At 48.3% G+C, this 16,334-nt stretch overlaps 1 protein-coding gene across 1 annotated transcript in view; it reads left to right on the top strand.

The window, feature by feature from the left end:
* The window catches only part of SGIP1 (SH3GL interacting endocytic adaptor 1), a 51,897-nt gene extending 36,363 nt beyond the window's left edge, over positions 1–15,534 (top strand). Inside the window, exons 19-26 of the mRNA XM_065071967.1 lie at positions 961–1,020; positions 6,433–6,544; positions 6,904–7,059; positions 8,011–8,143; positions 8,436–8,638; positions 8,991–9,055; positions 9,627–9,791; positions 10,527–15,534. Of these exons, the coding sequence (XP_064928039.1) occupies positions 961–1,020; positions 6,433–6,544; positions 6,904–7,059; positions 8,011–8,143; positions 8,436–8,638; positions 8,991–9,055; positions 9,627–9,791; positions 10,527–10,549 (917 nt within the window). The 3' untranslated portion in view covers positions 10,550–15,534. The remainder of the gene's footprint in view (positions 1–960; positions 1,021–6,432; positions 6,545–6,903; positions 7,060–8,010; positions 8,144–8,435; positions 8,639–8,990; positions 9,056–9,626; positions 9,792–10,526) is intronic.
* Positions 15,535–16,334: the final 800 nt, after the last annotated feature.

Genomic DNA, 16,334 nt, shown 5'->3' with positions numbered 1-16,334 from the left:
CTGTTTTATTCTTTCTTTTTTCTTTGCATTTCTTCTGTGTATGTTATCAGATGATGCTTTTATTGCCAAGCTGCCCGTGTTTGCACGGCGCTGCGAAACGCCTGCAGGTGCTGTTCTAGCAGAGCATTTTCGAGCAATCTGGCTCCAGAGAGGGCAACTGTGGGCGTCCCGAGCACCCAAGCCCCAGCATCCACTGCTTGCAGCACCTTGCGTGACAGTTTCTCAGTGACAAAAGGACTGCAAGGTGACAGGCTGTAATCTCCTGAATTCAAAAGTGTTAATTTAGCAGCTCAAAAAGCCATTTTTTTAACCTATACCCCTACTTATTTCAACAGTACCTGGTATCTAATGAGGCTTTCGAGGTGGTGTGAGTGCAAAGGAGCTGGTCGTTGTGATGGGAAAGGGAAAATTCCAGTTAGGCACCTCCTGCTCTGTGTGTGTGTGTGTCTGTTTATCTGCAAGCTTTATGTTCTGAAACACAATGAAAGTACCTACGTGTCACTGTCACTTGCTTTCTTGCCGGCGTGGCATGCGCTGCAGCATCCCGCCGGGGACACGCTCGCTGCTGCTGGGGTAGCTCAGCAGAGACATCGCTGGAGGTGATGAGGATATGGTGTGTTTGCCAAAATCAGCGTGGTTAGAACATGTTGATGGAGTGCATGAGCCTAGGAGCCTTTCTGCTCTAGACAAAAAAAAAAAAAAGAGAGAGAACCCCCAGAAATCCTTACCAAGTGGGCAAGAACACTCTTCCATCTGGGCTTCCATAGCTTTGCTTTCTGCTTTCTGTTTCCTAAACCAAAACCAGAGTTTAAGAGCCCCCTTTCCTTGCACGTGAGCGGCTTGCAGCGCCTTGATCCCTCCCTGTAGTGAGATCGATGACCTGCTCTGTGACTCACACTGTGTCCTTCTCTCTCCCTCTCCTTAACCTTTCCCATCCCGCTTCAACTCCCGGCCATACAGAGAATGAACAGCCTTCCCTCGTTTGGTTTGACAGAGGAAAGTTTTATTTGACTTTCGAAGGTAAGTAGTGCATAGCATACCCGGTAACCGCTCGCTCCCCTCGCTCTTGCTCTCTGACTCCCGGGGTTTCCTCCCAAGGCTCCAGTCCAGCTTTCCAAGCCAAATGCTATGGCTACTTAGATGACATCGCAACTTCGACCAGAACGGCTGTGATTTGGTTTGTGCCATTTATCCCCATGATCTGTTTTCCTCTTTATTTATGAAAACAAAACCCAAAACAAACCCCAAACAAATCAAAACCCAAAAGAATATTCTCATACCAAGACTGCGGTGAAAACCAGAGAGCGAAACCTCTTGCACTGCTGAGGAACTTGACTCTGTCAACCAGGGCTTCTCTCTACTCTCCCTCCCAAGCTGCTCAGGCTGTGGCACGGTTAATTAAAAACCAAAGGGTGACGGGTTTTTCACCAAGCTGGGGACCCCTCCCCACCTCCCATCAGATTTTTCCAGGGTGAGGGGTTGGAGAAAGTGAAATGTCACTGGGTTGTGCTGCTGGGGCAGCTGGTTGGAGGCGTTGAGGTGTTTGGGGTCCCTCGTTGATGAAAAGGCACGTTATGGAGGGATGTGGGGAGGGCACAGCTTGTTTTGAGGTGGTTGGCAGCTTCTCTGAGCAGCATCACATCACGGAGAGGGCAGAGACATGCCGAGAGCCTCAAGGCTTCAGGGGAAGCCTCATCCCACAGACATCACGCCCATGTTTTTCTTTAAAAGGAGGGCTAGCAGCAGGAACAGGTGCTTTAAAACCCGAAGGAAGAGCTTTGAAGCTGCTGGGGTGTTTGCAGGAGCCGTGCTGTGGCTGGCAGGGGGACCCTGCTGGCACAGGACAGGATGAAGCAGGGGACAGGCCAGAGCACGGGTCCCATGGGTGTCACTTCCTGTGACTGTGCCATCAGTGTCCCCTCCAGCAAACAGCCCAGTGGCCTGGGATTGTGTTCCCTGGTGGTTGAGCACATGGTGTTGGTGTTTATGGAACAAACCTCATTTTGGGTGGTGGTGAAGCTGCACCTTGAATCCTGGGATCAGTTTTGGGCCCCTCAGGACAAGGAAGCCCTTGAGGTGCTGGAGCGAGTTGAGAGAAGGGAACGGAGCTGGTGAGGGGCTGGAGCACAAGTGTGATGGGAGCGGCTGAGGGACCTGGGGGGCTCAGCCTGGAGAACAGGAGCTGAGGGGAGACCTTCTGATCTCTGAACTGCCTGAAAGGAGGTTGGAGCCAGGGGGGTTCGGGCTCTGTTCCCAAGGAACAAGCGCCAAGACAAGAGGAAACGGCCTCAAGTTGCGCCAGGGGAGGTTGAGGTTGGATCTGGGGAACAATTTTTTCCCCAAAGGGCTGTCAGGCATTGGAACAGGCTGCCCAGGGCAGTGGTGGAGTCACCATGCCTGGAGGGGTTGAGCAGATGCGGAGATGAGGTTCTTAGGGACATGGAGTAGTGCCAGGGGTGGGGTAATGGTTGGACTTGATGATTTTGAGGGTCTCTTCCAACCAAAATGATTCTGTGATTCTATGCTGTAGCAGAAGCAGGGATGGATGGATGGATGGATGGAGGTGCTGTTGACCAGTGGGTTGGTTCTTCTTTCCTTTCTTTTTGCTTTTCAGTCAGCAGCAACTGCTCGGCGCCAAGGTCCCTGCTCCAACAGCAGCTCCTGGCTTAGACCTGGGAGGAGGCCAGGGAGGAACTGCTGTCTCCTGATGCTCATGGCAGTTTTGCTGCTTCCAGAAAAAATAAAAAAGGATCACTAGGTGGAAGAGTGATCCCTCAGTACATGTACCCAACTCTGCACATCCCTGCTGAGCCCCTGCTCTGTGGTTTCTCATCCCCCTTGCTCAATCTAGCATCAGCACTGCGAGCATGTCCGATCCTTGGGGGTTTTCTTGTGGTTTTGAATGGTGTATTTAAATTCTTGTGCTTGGTTCTGGCAGCGTGAATGGTCTGGAGTGGTTGGTACGTTTGTCTAGGGCTGCAACAGTGCAGAATTGCCTCCGGGCTCATCTCATGACATCTGCTGAGTTTGGCATCTGTAACTCAGGACATGAAATACCAGATTACCTTTTATTTCTGAGCTTAGTTTTTTCTGTGCTAAAATCCATGTTTTGGTAGAACATGGGGTAGTATGTGTGTGAAAAGACACGGTGCAGCTTTGGTGATGCTCTCCTGGATGCATGGGCAGAGCTGGGTACCAGGATCACTGGTACTCAGCCATCCTTACTCCACAGCTGTATTTTCCACCTTTGTGTAGGGAAAATTAAGGCAGATGAACCTGGTGTGCTCCTTATGGCTGGATCCAAAGCTCCATGAAGCAGATTATTCCCCCCCCCCCCCGGTATTATTGCATTATTTTGCCAAAATGAAAAGTTTCTAAAAATTACTTCTGAGGCAATCACTGAAAAGCCATATTTTTGGTGGAGGTGTGCCACATTATGTGCTTTAACTAGACTTGTCTCTCAGGGTTTTGGAAAAGAATTTTAGGGCTTAAAATAAAGAGAGCATACTTTTATATTTACATTAAAAATTTTATTCAAAAAGTTATTTAGCCTCTGAAGCTATTAAGAGAATAATATATAGATTCACAGGGAAGAGTAGACGGAACAGAGAACTCTGAATGCTGGTTACATCCACGTGATCTGTGTCCAGAGTCAGATTAGAGACACGGAGGATGTTTTGTTGCTGTTCAGATGAACTCAGACTTCCCAAGGCCAGCTGAGCCTGGTAATACAGATACATGATTCGAGCTGATTTATTCTTGCATGTATGACTTTTCATTCTGGAGAATGAAGGAGTCTCGTATATGTACAGAGAAATGGTGTAAGAAATGAGAGATGGAAAATGAGGGAAAAGGTGCGTTGGTGTCAGAGATGCCCACCCTATCGATCAGTGCTCTGGGGCAGAGTCTGTATGTCTGGAAGGTGTGGGTTTTGGTTTTTTTTTCTCTCCCAAAGAATAACGATAACATTGCCAAGAATCACTGGTGTTGCTGCTGCTGGATGGCTAAAGACCTTCCTCTTGCCTTTCCTGCTGAGATGAGCCTGATGTTCCTCTGCCGGGAGACACCTCCAGTTGTTGCCCCTCTACCGCTGGTCTGCGTTTATGTTTTTGAATCTCACCTGTATTACTGGGTGGATGTGATGAGAACATCCCCCTGGCCTGCATTCGGCTGGATTTGATGGAGGGTCGTTGCTCAGGGAGCGAGGATGCACTCTCTGATAACCCAGCAGTGATGCCTATGCAAAGAATTCATAAAAAACACGTTACCTCCCAGTCTGCAGGTATTTCAGCTGCAATAATCAGGTGGCCAGTGGGCTTGGGGGGCTGCCCGTGCCTCCACGCGCGGCTGGCACTGACACAAGGTGTCTGCTCCAGTTTGTCCAGTCCCCGATGCACAGCCCAGGGCTGCGTCCTCAGGAACAGAAGGATTGGGGAGCCCGTGCTGTCTCCCTGGGCTCATTAGGGTAATTAACGTGTGTGTGGTGATGGGGCTGTCACATGTGGGTGAGATGCTCAGTTTGTCCATCTGTGTGCTGTGACAGACGGACCCGCTGCACTTACTGAGCATCGTTATCCCAGGCTGCGGCTGGAACCACTTATTCCCCTGAGTTTCTTAAGATATATGACCAAGATGAAGACCCGTGGCTACATTAATTTTTCACACCCTTTTATGTTACATTATACATTTGAAGGGGAAACTCCAGCACCAGAGAGGCTCCTCTGTGCCTCTGGGAGAGAGCAACTTGGGTTTTATACATTAAGACGCTGCCTGCATGGTTGTGTTTGTAAGGCGTGAGAAATCTTCACCCGCCAATGATGCATTTTTTCACAATTAGTATATCAAAACTCGAAGTGTAATGCAAGTGACAGAAGTGCTTTTGTCAGGAGATATTATGAAGCCTGATTTCCTGGAGCCAGGCTCTATTACTTATAATAGCAGAAAATTTGCAGCAGCAAGACAGGACCTTACAGAATGTCACAAAGAAGCCACCACAGATTGCTTAGATCTGAGGCAAAAAGCAGCAGAAAATGGGGCTGAGGCAGGCAGCAGCAGATAAAGAAGGGAGGGGATTATTTTTTAAGATAGTCCAAGCAGAGAAGCAGGAGCTCACCAGAAACACACTGCATTTTGCATGGTCACTTTGCTTTTCCTTCACCTCCACCTGCAGAGATACTGCCCATCCCCAGGCCGGTGTTAAATCTCATGTGGCTTCAGCTGAAACTGCCACACACTTGTGTGCTCTAAATAAAACCCTGGGCTGAATTTACAGCCTGATTCACCTGCCTGATTCAGACCCTGTAAATGAAGGTAACAGAGCAAAGGGGTGTTGGGGTCCCCAGGGAAGCTGCCCCTCCAGAGTCCTTTTCCATTCCTTTTTAGCTGGTTTGGGGCAAAATAATCCTTGTGTTTAACCTGATGAGATATATATATATATATGACTGTGATATATATATATATATATTAAAAAAAGTGGTGTGTTGGAGAAAAATAGATCAGGCTGAACTGGCGGTACCAGGGCAGGGCTGTTGACTCCTTGAGGAGTTTTTCGGGTACCTGCGGGTTCAGCAACTTGTACGTCATGTAGGCGACAGTCACCACTTGCCGTCTTCTTTGTGACGGGCACAGGGAATGGGACATTGTCCCCCACACAGGATTTCCAGCACACCCAGGGCTTCTAGAATATGCTTTGCAGTAATGTTTTCATCCTCAAATATTTTTCGGAGTCAGGTATGTCTGGCCAGCAAAGGGAAACCTGTGTGTGACTATGCAGGGCTGAACTATTTTAGAGCCTGGCCAGCATCCACAGATGCACAGCATGACCAAAGCAAACTTTTCCACCCTTTTTTTTTTACCAGCTAAATAAACCACGGATTAATAGCTTTAGCTCTTGCACCTGGAGTTCCACATTCTCCTACGTAGCTCCAGATTTCTGACGATGTGCAGATCTGCTGCAGCGTGTCGTGGGCTTTGTGGAGCGAGAGCCGGGCAGGAGAGGGGGGAATGCAGGGGTCCTGAAGGCTGGGGTTCAGGCAGCGTTGGGGGGGACACTGCTGACACCCCACTCTTCCATGGGCAACCTGAGCCCTCCAGCCAAGGGACAAGGACCCTCCCCAGTCCATCTTGCTGGGGTCCAGAAACCTGCTGCAAAAACTGTCATGCAAAGCGCTGGGGCTGCTGCGGCCCCGCATGCTGCTGCTGCCTGGGGCTTCTCCATTATTTTCTCTGCTTGCTTTTCTTTTTTTCGGGGTGGGGGAAGATAATTTTAAAATGTTTTAAAAGCCTCATCCAAAGCCTAGATAATTTTTTCTTAATATTTGCCCATAGAGCTAGGCTGGGGATCCTGGTGAGCACCCCATTGCTCTGGCTATGGGTGGGACCGGTGCTGTTTTTCTCTGCACATAAGAACAGGAGGTTTCTGGTCTATTGCAGGCTCCTCACGGGGACCCAGCCCCCTCACCATGGGGGCACAGGACACCCTGCCTGTCGCCGCCGCCTTCACAGAAACCGTCAATGCGTATTTCAAAGGGGCCGACCCGAACAAGTAGGTGCTATCTGACAGGGTCTGGGTGTCGATATGGGGAGGTCCTGGGGTTGGGACAGGCTTGGGGTGCTGTTGATGCTTCAGTGAGCATCTTGAGGGATGGGGATGTACTGTCCATGCGCAGGATGCTCCTGGGGCATCCCCAGGAGCATCGGCCTCACCCCTAGCAGGCTGCCAGCCTGTGCTGCTGTTTCAGCTCGCTCTGGTTTAGAACCACAACAGGTTTACTCCCAGGTGTAGTGGGTGGGAAGCGGGGGCTGTCACCACACCATCCCTGGCATGAACAAACCCCTCCTGCTGCATTTTGAGCCCCCCCATTTTCTTCCTCCCCCCCTCAATCTCTGTGTTTGGTCCTGCAGGTGCATCGTGAAGATCACCGGGGAGATGGTGCTGTCGTTTCCAGCCGGCATCACCCGACACTTTGCCAACAACCCCGCTCCGGCGGTACTCACCTTCCGCGTGCTGAACTACAACCGGCTGGAGCACGTCCTGCCAAACCCCCAGCTGCTCTGCTGGTAAGACCCTGCCGCGCAGCACCCCGAAGGAGGGTGGATTTCCAGAAAAATAAGGTGCTTTGTAAAAACACATGGCCCAAAATATCTTCCTTGGTAGCCTGCCCTGATATTGGGAAGGAAATTCTCAAGCCCTTAAATATTTGCCAGAGTACCCCCTCTGAGAACAGCCCCTTTGCCAGGCAGAAGAGCATCATAGAATCTCTTTGGTTGGAAAAGACTCTCAAGATCATTGAGTCCCACTGTTCACCCACCCCTGGCACTGACCCATGTCCCTGAGAGCCTCATCTCCACATCTGTTCAACCCCTCCAGGGATGGTGACTCCACCACTGCCCTGGGCAGCCTGTTCCAATGACCAACAGCCCTTTGGGGAAGAAATTGTTCCCCAGATCCAACCTCAACCTCCTCTGGCACAACTTGAGGCCGTTTCCTCTTGTCCTGGCCCTTGTTCCTTGGGAGCAGAGCCCGACCCCCCCTGGCTCCAACCTCCTCTCAGGCAGTTCAGAGATCAGAAGGTCTCCCCTCAGCTCCTGTTCTCCAGGCTGAGCCCCCCAGGTCCCTCAGCCACTCCCATCACACTTGTGCTCCAGCCCCTCACCAGCTCCGTTCCCTTCTCTCAACTCGTTCCAGCACCTCAAGGGCTTCCTTGTCCTGAGGGGGCTCAAAACTGAACACAGAGCATCTGCAGAGAGAAGTGTTTTGATGGGGTTTGCTCATTTTCTGCCCCACTCTGCTCGTTATACCTCCTGTTTGCAAAATGTGGTGACCTACAGGTTGTACCTGCTGTGCCTCCACGGAGGCAGCTGAGGACAAGCCAGAGATGGGCAGGAGGGAGGTGATATTTCTTTAAATGTGGTCCCAGCCCATGACCGGCACTGCTGCCCTACATGCTTTGTGGGAAAGCTTTTTCTGATGAGATGGCTTATGCCAAGGGTTAATTCTCCTCTGTGCAGTGACAACACACAGAGTGATGCCACCACCAAGGAGTTCTGGGTCAACATGCCAAATCTGATGACTCACCTAAAGAAGGTATCGGAACAGAAGCCGCAAGCCACCTATTACAATGTGGACATGCTCAAATACCAGGTAGGGGTTTTTCTGTAAGACAAACTGTGCCAAAAAATGTGTGCTTAGCTTATAGATGTAAAAACCAGTATTTCCCTAGTGCAGAGTGGAGATAACATGAGTTGAGGGCATGCTGTCCTGCTTGTCCCACCTCTGTGTCACTAGATTGTACTGGGCTCAAAATCAGGCAAACTTTCTATGAGAATCCAAGGTATTGTCTCCTCTGCAACCAAATGCAATGACCGCGTCTGTAAAATGGGATTTCTCCCTTCACCCCTATGGAAACTAAATGTTTTTTCTGTCATTTTGGAAGGTATCTGCCCAGGGTATTCAGTCTACTCCATTAAACCTTGCAGTGAGCTGGCGGTGTGACCCTGCAAGCACTGACCTCCGCATCGACTACAAATACAATACAGAGGCAATGACCACACCGGTTGCTCTAAACAACGTCCAGTTCCTTGTCCCCGTCGATGGAGGAGTAACCAAACTTCAAGCTGTGCTTCCTCCTGCTGTCTGGTAGGAAGAAACCTGCAACCCTACTCTAATTTTACCTTTTTTCCTCACCATTCCCACACGCATGTGGTCAGAGCTGAACCTATGTGCACAAGAGGCAGAATAACAACCCTTATTTCTTGTTTTGGCTACTTTTATCCTGCTGCCTGTCACCCATTGCTTAATTGTTATGGTGCAATGCAAGAGCAGCATTTTCCTGCCCTGGGTCAAACCCAAAGCCAAACTCTTAGAATTGTAGTTCTGGAGAGCGGCACCAGAGCTGCTCCCCCAGCCCACACAGCCTTTAGCGAAATTCAAACCACTCCTTCGTAATTTCTTGTTTCCTACAGAAATGCTCTTCTTCATGTGTTTTTAGGAATGCTGAACAGCAAAGGATATTGTGGAAGATCCCTGATATCTCTCAGAAGTCGGAAAATGGAGGTAATCCTGTAAATGTGCATGCTATTAACTCTGAATACTTAAATCTGACACTGACCCATTTATCATGCCTGCACACAAGTCCAGACGTGCAGGTTTCTGCCGGCACTTGCTAAGGAAAGATGCTATTTAAAGCCAGGACCAAAGAGCTTTGAAAAGCAGGGACTGGCAGGCTTTTGCCAACTGCTTTGGTGTCACGGAAGGGTATTAACACATCAGGTTTGGGCACGGTTGTTTGCCGAGTCCTTTGCTCCACTGACCCTCTCCATTTTTGAAGGCTGAGGCTTCATGTCACATCCCTGTCGGAGAACCACAGCCTCCCACATGGCACCCACGTAGCTCGGCTGCCCCGTATCGCTGGGGTGTCTGAAAAGTAAAAATCTGCTGGGAGGGTGAGGGGGTTTGGCTCTTTTGCCCCTGGGTGTGCTGCTGGCTCGGGTACAGCCATGGCCGTGGGCTTCACTTGCAGCACGTTGGGCATTTCCTCAGCTTTGCTGGCAAATCTGGTCCTGGGATGTGAGATGTGCCTCTCTGGGCTTGTAAAAGGGTCTCATGTGGGATTTTTAAATCGCAGGTGTGGGGTCTCTGCTGGCCCGGTTCCAGCTGTCAGAGGGGCCCAGCACCCCAGCCCCCCTGGCTGTGCAGTTCACCAGCGAGGGGACCACACTCTCCAGCTGTGACATTGAGCTCGTCGGCGCTGGGTACCGCTTCTCCCTCATCAAGAAGAGGTTTGCGGCAGGTAGGTACCTTGCTGGTGGCTGCTCTTGGGATGGCAGTGTCCTCAGTGGCCCCCTCCAGCTATGCAGCACATCTGGACTGCCCTTGCTGTGTATTTGTTGGCTGTACAAGCCACCGTAGCATGGTGTGACAGGGTTGGCTGGCAGCAGAGGGGCAAAAGCTCCCTCGCATGAAATAAATCCTTACCAGAGCTTTGAATTTAATGGGCTCTTTTCTGCTGACGGGTCCTGTGCAAAAGGCAAGGTCTGGGGATCTCCAAAGCTTAGAGAAAAGGTAGCTCAGGGGAGACCTTGTCACCATGTCCCAGCATTTAGAGTGGCTACAAAGAAGGTAGAGACTCCTTTTTTGCAAGGAGTCCCAAGAAAAGACGAGGGGTAATGGGTACAAGTTACTCCTGGGGAGATTCTAACTGGACACAGGCGAATTTTTTTATTATGAGAACAATCAGCCACTGGAACAATCTCCCCAGGGAAGATTCCCCAACATTGGACAGTTTTCAGATTCAGCTGGACAGGGCGCTGGGCCAGCTTGTCTAGACTGGGCTTGTGCCAAGAAAGGTTGGACCAGGTGATCCTTGAGGTCCCTTCCAACCTGGGATTCAATGATTTCATGATTCCCTGATGATTTTTCCGTGGCAGCAGTGTGGCCGTGTGTGTGGAGCTGGTGGTGGTGGGTGCCCAGCCCCAGGAACCGGGGCTGCTCCCTCCCCGCAGCTGATTTCTGATTCCATTTTTAGGTAAATACTTGGCTGATAACTGATGGGAGCTTATGCAAGTCTATGGAAAATAATACGGAAAACACCCAAGGACTGCTGTGCGTGGAACGGGTTTTAATTACAGTTTAAGGAAAATGAACTAAATCCTGCACTCGGGACATTTCTGTTGGAAGTGATGACAACTTTCAGCATTTTTTTTCCTTGGAAAACACCGTCTTGACCAGTCCTACAGTATCTACTTCTAGATGTAACATTGTTAATGGTTTTAAAATGTAATTATTGTATTTGTAAATTGTACTCATTCCAGTAAGGCTGTATTTTGGCCGTTAGACACTTGAGTTTTAGCATTTTACCATTCATGAAATGGATGTAATTTAAACTGTGGTATATAAATTTAATAGTAGTACTGTTGAATGGCACAATGCTTACAGAGGTAGATTACATTTTGTCAATATATACGATTTAAATACAATACTGATAGCTGTTATGAAGGGGGTGCCTCATAAAAAGAGAGTAAAAATGACAGGCTGATTTACTTTTTCTTCAGTCCTTAGTATGTCTCACAGTGACGAATAAAAATCTCTGTCTTCAGGTTTAGCTGGTTTAAGTCCAGAAAAATATTGTTGTAAATGTGGAGGTTCCTAGTACAGTCTCCCAGCAAAATGTGGAAAAAAATGTCACTTCTACAAAGAGTATTTACATCGAATTTCCATTACCACAAACCTCCGTGAACGTGCCCGTGTTCTCTTAGGGCCACAGATGACCCGTCAGGAGTCCCAGCAGTGCGTATGTAGGTGATGAGTGCTTCTCTTTGCCCCAAGTCTTTACATTTTGCAGACATGTAGACAAGGAGATAAGCAGGCAAAGAGGTTGGGTAGTTACTCTGACCTTACACACTGTCCAGAAAAGTTATTGCTATTTTTAAGGATACACTTTCCTGAGCAGTATCTAGATTTTTGGTTGTATTTCTATGTTCCTTTGCTTGCTTTTTCTGTTATTTTTTTCTTTGGTTGATTGGCTTGAGGTTTTTTTTCCTATTTTTGAAAGCCCCTACATGTCGATGGTGTGGCAGCTGCCAGGGTGGAGAGCTGGTTTCAAAGGGACAATTTGGTGACGTGGGCTAAAAAACGGGGATTTTTTCAAAATTATTTGCAGCTGGTGTTCAGATGCAAAGAGCAGCGTAGGAGCATCCACTAAATGGGGTGCTGGCGACTTTAGAAATGTGTGAGATGACAAATAGTGCTAATTTTACAGTCACAAATGCTGCCAGGATAGGGCTTGTGCATTTGTGCTGGAAAACTTTGTGCGTGTTGGGATGTACTTTCTCACAGCAGTTTGGAGTGACGTAAGAAAACAGTAATCTGTGCCCACCTTAAAAGAAAACAAGGAAATCTGGAGATATTTCAGTTCTGAGGTGACTCCCAGACTGAGGTATGTGTGATAGGCTGCCTGAGTTGTGTGTGTGCTTATAGGAGGTGTCAACACAGAGGTGAAAGCAGAATTAAGTTACGCAACTTCATACATCTTCACAGTTTTTGAAAAGACACTTGCCAGAACTCCTGGAGGGAGTGTTCAACTCCATTAATAATTTTTCCCCTGAAATGAAATTATGTATAAACTGTGTACCTTACCCCTTTCTGACATAGGAATATAAAGCAAAATTTAAGAATCAGTTTTTGCATAATTGGTTCATGCTGTATACAATTGTTATAAACTCATGCTTTGGAAAGTGATCTATGCCATAGTCCTGAAATTAAGGATTTTATAATGTAAATATTACCAGAACATAGATATTTTAGTTTATATTTCATTTGAAAGACAAGGTGTTTACATTAGCACTGTTTTTTTTAAATGCTTTTTAAACAAAAACTTGCATAACCCAAGGCTCGCAAGCTTGTCCTGTTTGTGCTGTCACAAAACCCACGTCACATTTTCTGGGTGCGTGGGGGTGCTGTGATGCAGCCCCTGTGGCCTGGGTAGAGAGATGAGTCCTGCACCTTTTCTGGTGTGAATTGCACCCCAGTTTGGTGTGCTGGCAGCCCCACGGGGACACCATCCCCTTCCAGCCATCATAAGGTGACACAAAACAGCTATTCCCAGCCCAAACACTTGGTTTTTCCCAGCAGTTTTGGCACAGGTGTTTTGTATACTGCTTTTGGCAATTTTTTTGTGTAGTGTTTCAGTTCACGGGGTGTTTGCTCAGCAGTGTCAAACTGCACGTCTCTGATTTTCCTCCCTGCATGGCCCTTGCGAGGAGACACTGTTCTGTGTCCATGCCTGAGTTTTCCTGCCCTGCCGGTGTTTGAGCAGAGGGCAGAGCAGCCAAGTGCCCCAGGGATGCTTATTTTGTCAGATTTTTGTCTTCCTGTGAGCGGTACGAGCGTGGCACCCCAGCATTACCCTGTGTGCAGAGGGGGAACAGACCAGGTGATTTTCTAAGCCTGACATGCAGGAACCTGGCCTTCTTTCCACCTGGCTTTGAGAAGGTGTCAGCCAAAAAAATATTGTGAGCAGCAGCTTGGGATGTAGCAGACTTAAAAAGGGTCATATATAGGGATGTTTATCCCCAATTTCAGCTTCCGTAGTAGCAGTGAGAGCGCTCTGGAAAGGGCAGGGGGGATGCACTGCCCTGTTGCATTCAGGGTGCTCGAGCTCTGCAGTCTTCATCTCCGCTTTTAGGCAGGAAAAAATGTGTATTTTCAGAGAATGCATCTGTTGGGGCCTCCCTGCCCGCTAGCAGAGAGCAGCTACATCAGTGGGGAGTTGAAAAAGCAGCGATTTGGTTGCCTGTGAGTCACCTGCGTCCCTAGAGCCAAGCGTATCTTGCTGGGCATGTGGTCCCGAGGGGCTTTTCTCAAGTCAGGCTGAGGTTGAAAAGGAGGGCTCAGTCCTCCAGCACCGCACCCCTTAACTCAGCAGCACTCTGAGCTGGTTATCTGAGCCAAAAAAAAGGCTAAATTAAAAAAAAAAAAAAATAGGTGTGATGCATGCACAGAAAGGCTTTGGCTTGGAGACTTGCGTGGGCATGTCCTCAGCCACATCTCCCCAGAGGGATTTTCCTTGGGTCCCCCAGTAGCCACCAGCAGCCCAGTGCCCGCTGATGGACTGGAAGTGTTTTTCCCCATGAACATGTGCAGATTTGGGCAGCAGGAAGCCTTTTAATTTGCAACTTTCATCTTCTGTTTGTTGCAAATATTGACAATTATCAGACAGCTTACAGTGCTCCTCACAGGAGATGTTTCAGACCAATTTTCCACTTTAACAATGTTTCTTAATATCTATTAAATTGCTCAATAATATGAAATATTACCAAATAATAAGCTTTTCATTTGGTGCTTGCATTTATTCCTAAATATCACTCCCCTCTTATAAAGCTGCTGCTTGTTTTTGCTGTAAGGCCACTGTTCAAACTCTATTCCCACCCAGCTCCTGCAGCATGACCATCACATAGAGATTCACCACATCACTTCTTGCAGCAAAAGCATTTTTAGATGGCTGGGCTGCAATGAAAAGGTGTCATATTTTTAAATGACCTAAGAGAGAGTCAAACATCTTTTACTAAAAATGTTTGGATCTCACCCTCGGTTCCCCATCTCCTTCGGCACCCGTGCAGTTCTGCCTCACAGAGGAATCCTGCTTCATTCAGCTTTTTTTCTTTTTTCTTTTTTAAAATGATAGCCCCAAATATATAACAATCACATTGTACTTTCCTGGTAAGAAATTACTGTCTCAAATATTTCAATTCATAGCCAGAATTCTTCTTTTCTTCTTCTTTTTCTCACAACTTCCCAAGGAAAGTAATTCTCACGGTGCTGGGGAGTTTTTATGATTGTCAGTGTTTTAATTTTTGTTTCATTGCAAGGCTAGAAAAAGATTTGCAGAAATACCTGTCCGCCCCCTGTGTGACCTCCGCTACCACTTTAGGAGTGACTGCAGATAACGCCGCTGACAGTTTTTCCTCAAAGTCAGAAAAGTTAATGTGGTGATGCTCTTCAAAGGTTTGCACACAAGCAGGACTTCACTACAGGCCAAGCAGTACGGGATGAAACACACCAGGTGTTAGCGAGGCATTCAGAATATTTTATTCCTCCCTTAGAAATCTCTCTCTTCTAAGACACAGTGGGAATCACTGAGGATGTGCGGCCCTGCTGTTGGGTTCAAAATCCACGCAGGAGGGGTTTTCCCCTCCAAAGCGCTCTAAAATTGGTGAAATCACACAGTTGCTTTGACAGCATAAACCGTATGGAGATGTTAGTTGTGGTCTGAGAGAGGAGTCAAGCCAGGCTGAGGTTTGGTGCTCTGGTTCTGCAGCCACGGGCTGGTGGGTGGAAGGTGCAGGAGAACCTCTCTGAGACACCTCTGAGCCCAGAGGAACCCCCAGAAGTTGATTGGATTTCCCAGGGTATCACCCTGTATCATTTTATGAACTCCTTCATGTATAAAATGTTTATAAATATTTGTGGATTAAGATACACAGGTCTATTTTTAAGATTTAAGTTAATTAATGGCTGGCCTTTTTTGCCTAAACGTGCAATGAGATATATTATACCTTTAGTCTACGATGGCCTAGGTACTGCTTAGTCTGTGACGAAAACTTTGCTGCTTACCTACTGTTCTCAGAGAAAAAACTATAAAAGACATACAGGTTTGTTGCACACGGACTATTGCAGCAAAGCTTTGTATTTGACCACTGGTAATATGAATGTGTTGTATTGACTTGTTGAAGATAATCATGAAACAACATATTTTAATTGTTACTTGCCTTATAGGTTAGAATACAACTATGTGGATATCATTTTTGTAAATAATGTTTTTTATAAATGTCTTTCCTCCATTTTCCCCGTCACCCATCTCACAAAATCTTGAATATGCAATTATTTACCACGCATAATGTTGCAACAAATAAATCCCCACGTCAGAACAAAGTTTATTAATCCTATACATAAGAATCACATTAAATACCCAATTCAGTTGCAATTTAAATGTGATTTTTTTTTCCTTGAAAATAAACAAAGCCCGTAAACCACTACTTTTTCTGACTGAGCTTTGCTTGCGTGTACAGGAGCACCCAGAGGAGCCAGGCAGAGGTGTCGGGGCTGCCAGGTCCCTGGCCCAAAACATTGGGGTGGGCATGTGGGGACACATGGAGTCCATAGGGACTGTGAGGATGCCTGAGGGCTGTGGGGACATAAGGGACCATGGCTGTGGGATCTTGAGGGGGTTGAGCGGACCCGTGGAAGCCATGGGGGCGTGTCAGGGCTGTAGGGACACATGGGGGCTGCAGGTACATGTGAGGACCTGTGGGATCCACAGAAGTCATGGGGATCTGTGTGGGCTGTAGGCACACGTGGGGCTGTAGGCACATGTGGGAGCCCATGGGGACACATGAGGGAGCCCATGGGGACACATGAGGGCTATGGGGACTTTGTGGGAACCTGTGGAGGCTGTGGGGACCCAAAAGGGCCCTGGAGACCCACAGGGGCCACATAGGGGCTGTGCAAATTCAAGGGGGCCAGGAGGACAAGAGAAGGTTGCAGGGACCCTCCGAGACCATGGGGACATAAGGGAGCTGTGGGGACATGCAACACCCATGGGGGCCCACAGGGACTTATGGGGACATGTGGGGGCTGTAGGGAGACACCTGCAGAGCTCATGGTGGCTCTAAGGGCACACGGGGTCCTGTGGAAGCTGTGGGGTCCACGGGGACATGTGGGGGGTGTAGGGGGACATGGGGACCTATGGAGGCTGTGGAGACCTGTAGACACATGTGGAGTCCATGGGCACATACTGTGGGAGCTCCAAGGACACACGGAAACTGGGGGGTGACTG

This window comes from Columba livia, chromosome 8, assembly GCF_036013475.1.
Source record: "Columba livia isolate bColLiv1 breed racing homer chromosome 8, bColLiv1.pat.W.v2, whole genome shotgun sequence".
Classification (NCBI taxonomy): domain Eukaryota; kingdom Metazoa; phylum Chordata; class Aves; order Columbiformes; family Columbidae; genus Columba; species Columba livia.
Note: the sequence above shows the minus strand (reverse complement) of the source record. Positions and strands in the feature narration are given on the sequence as shown.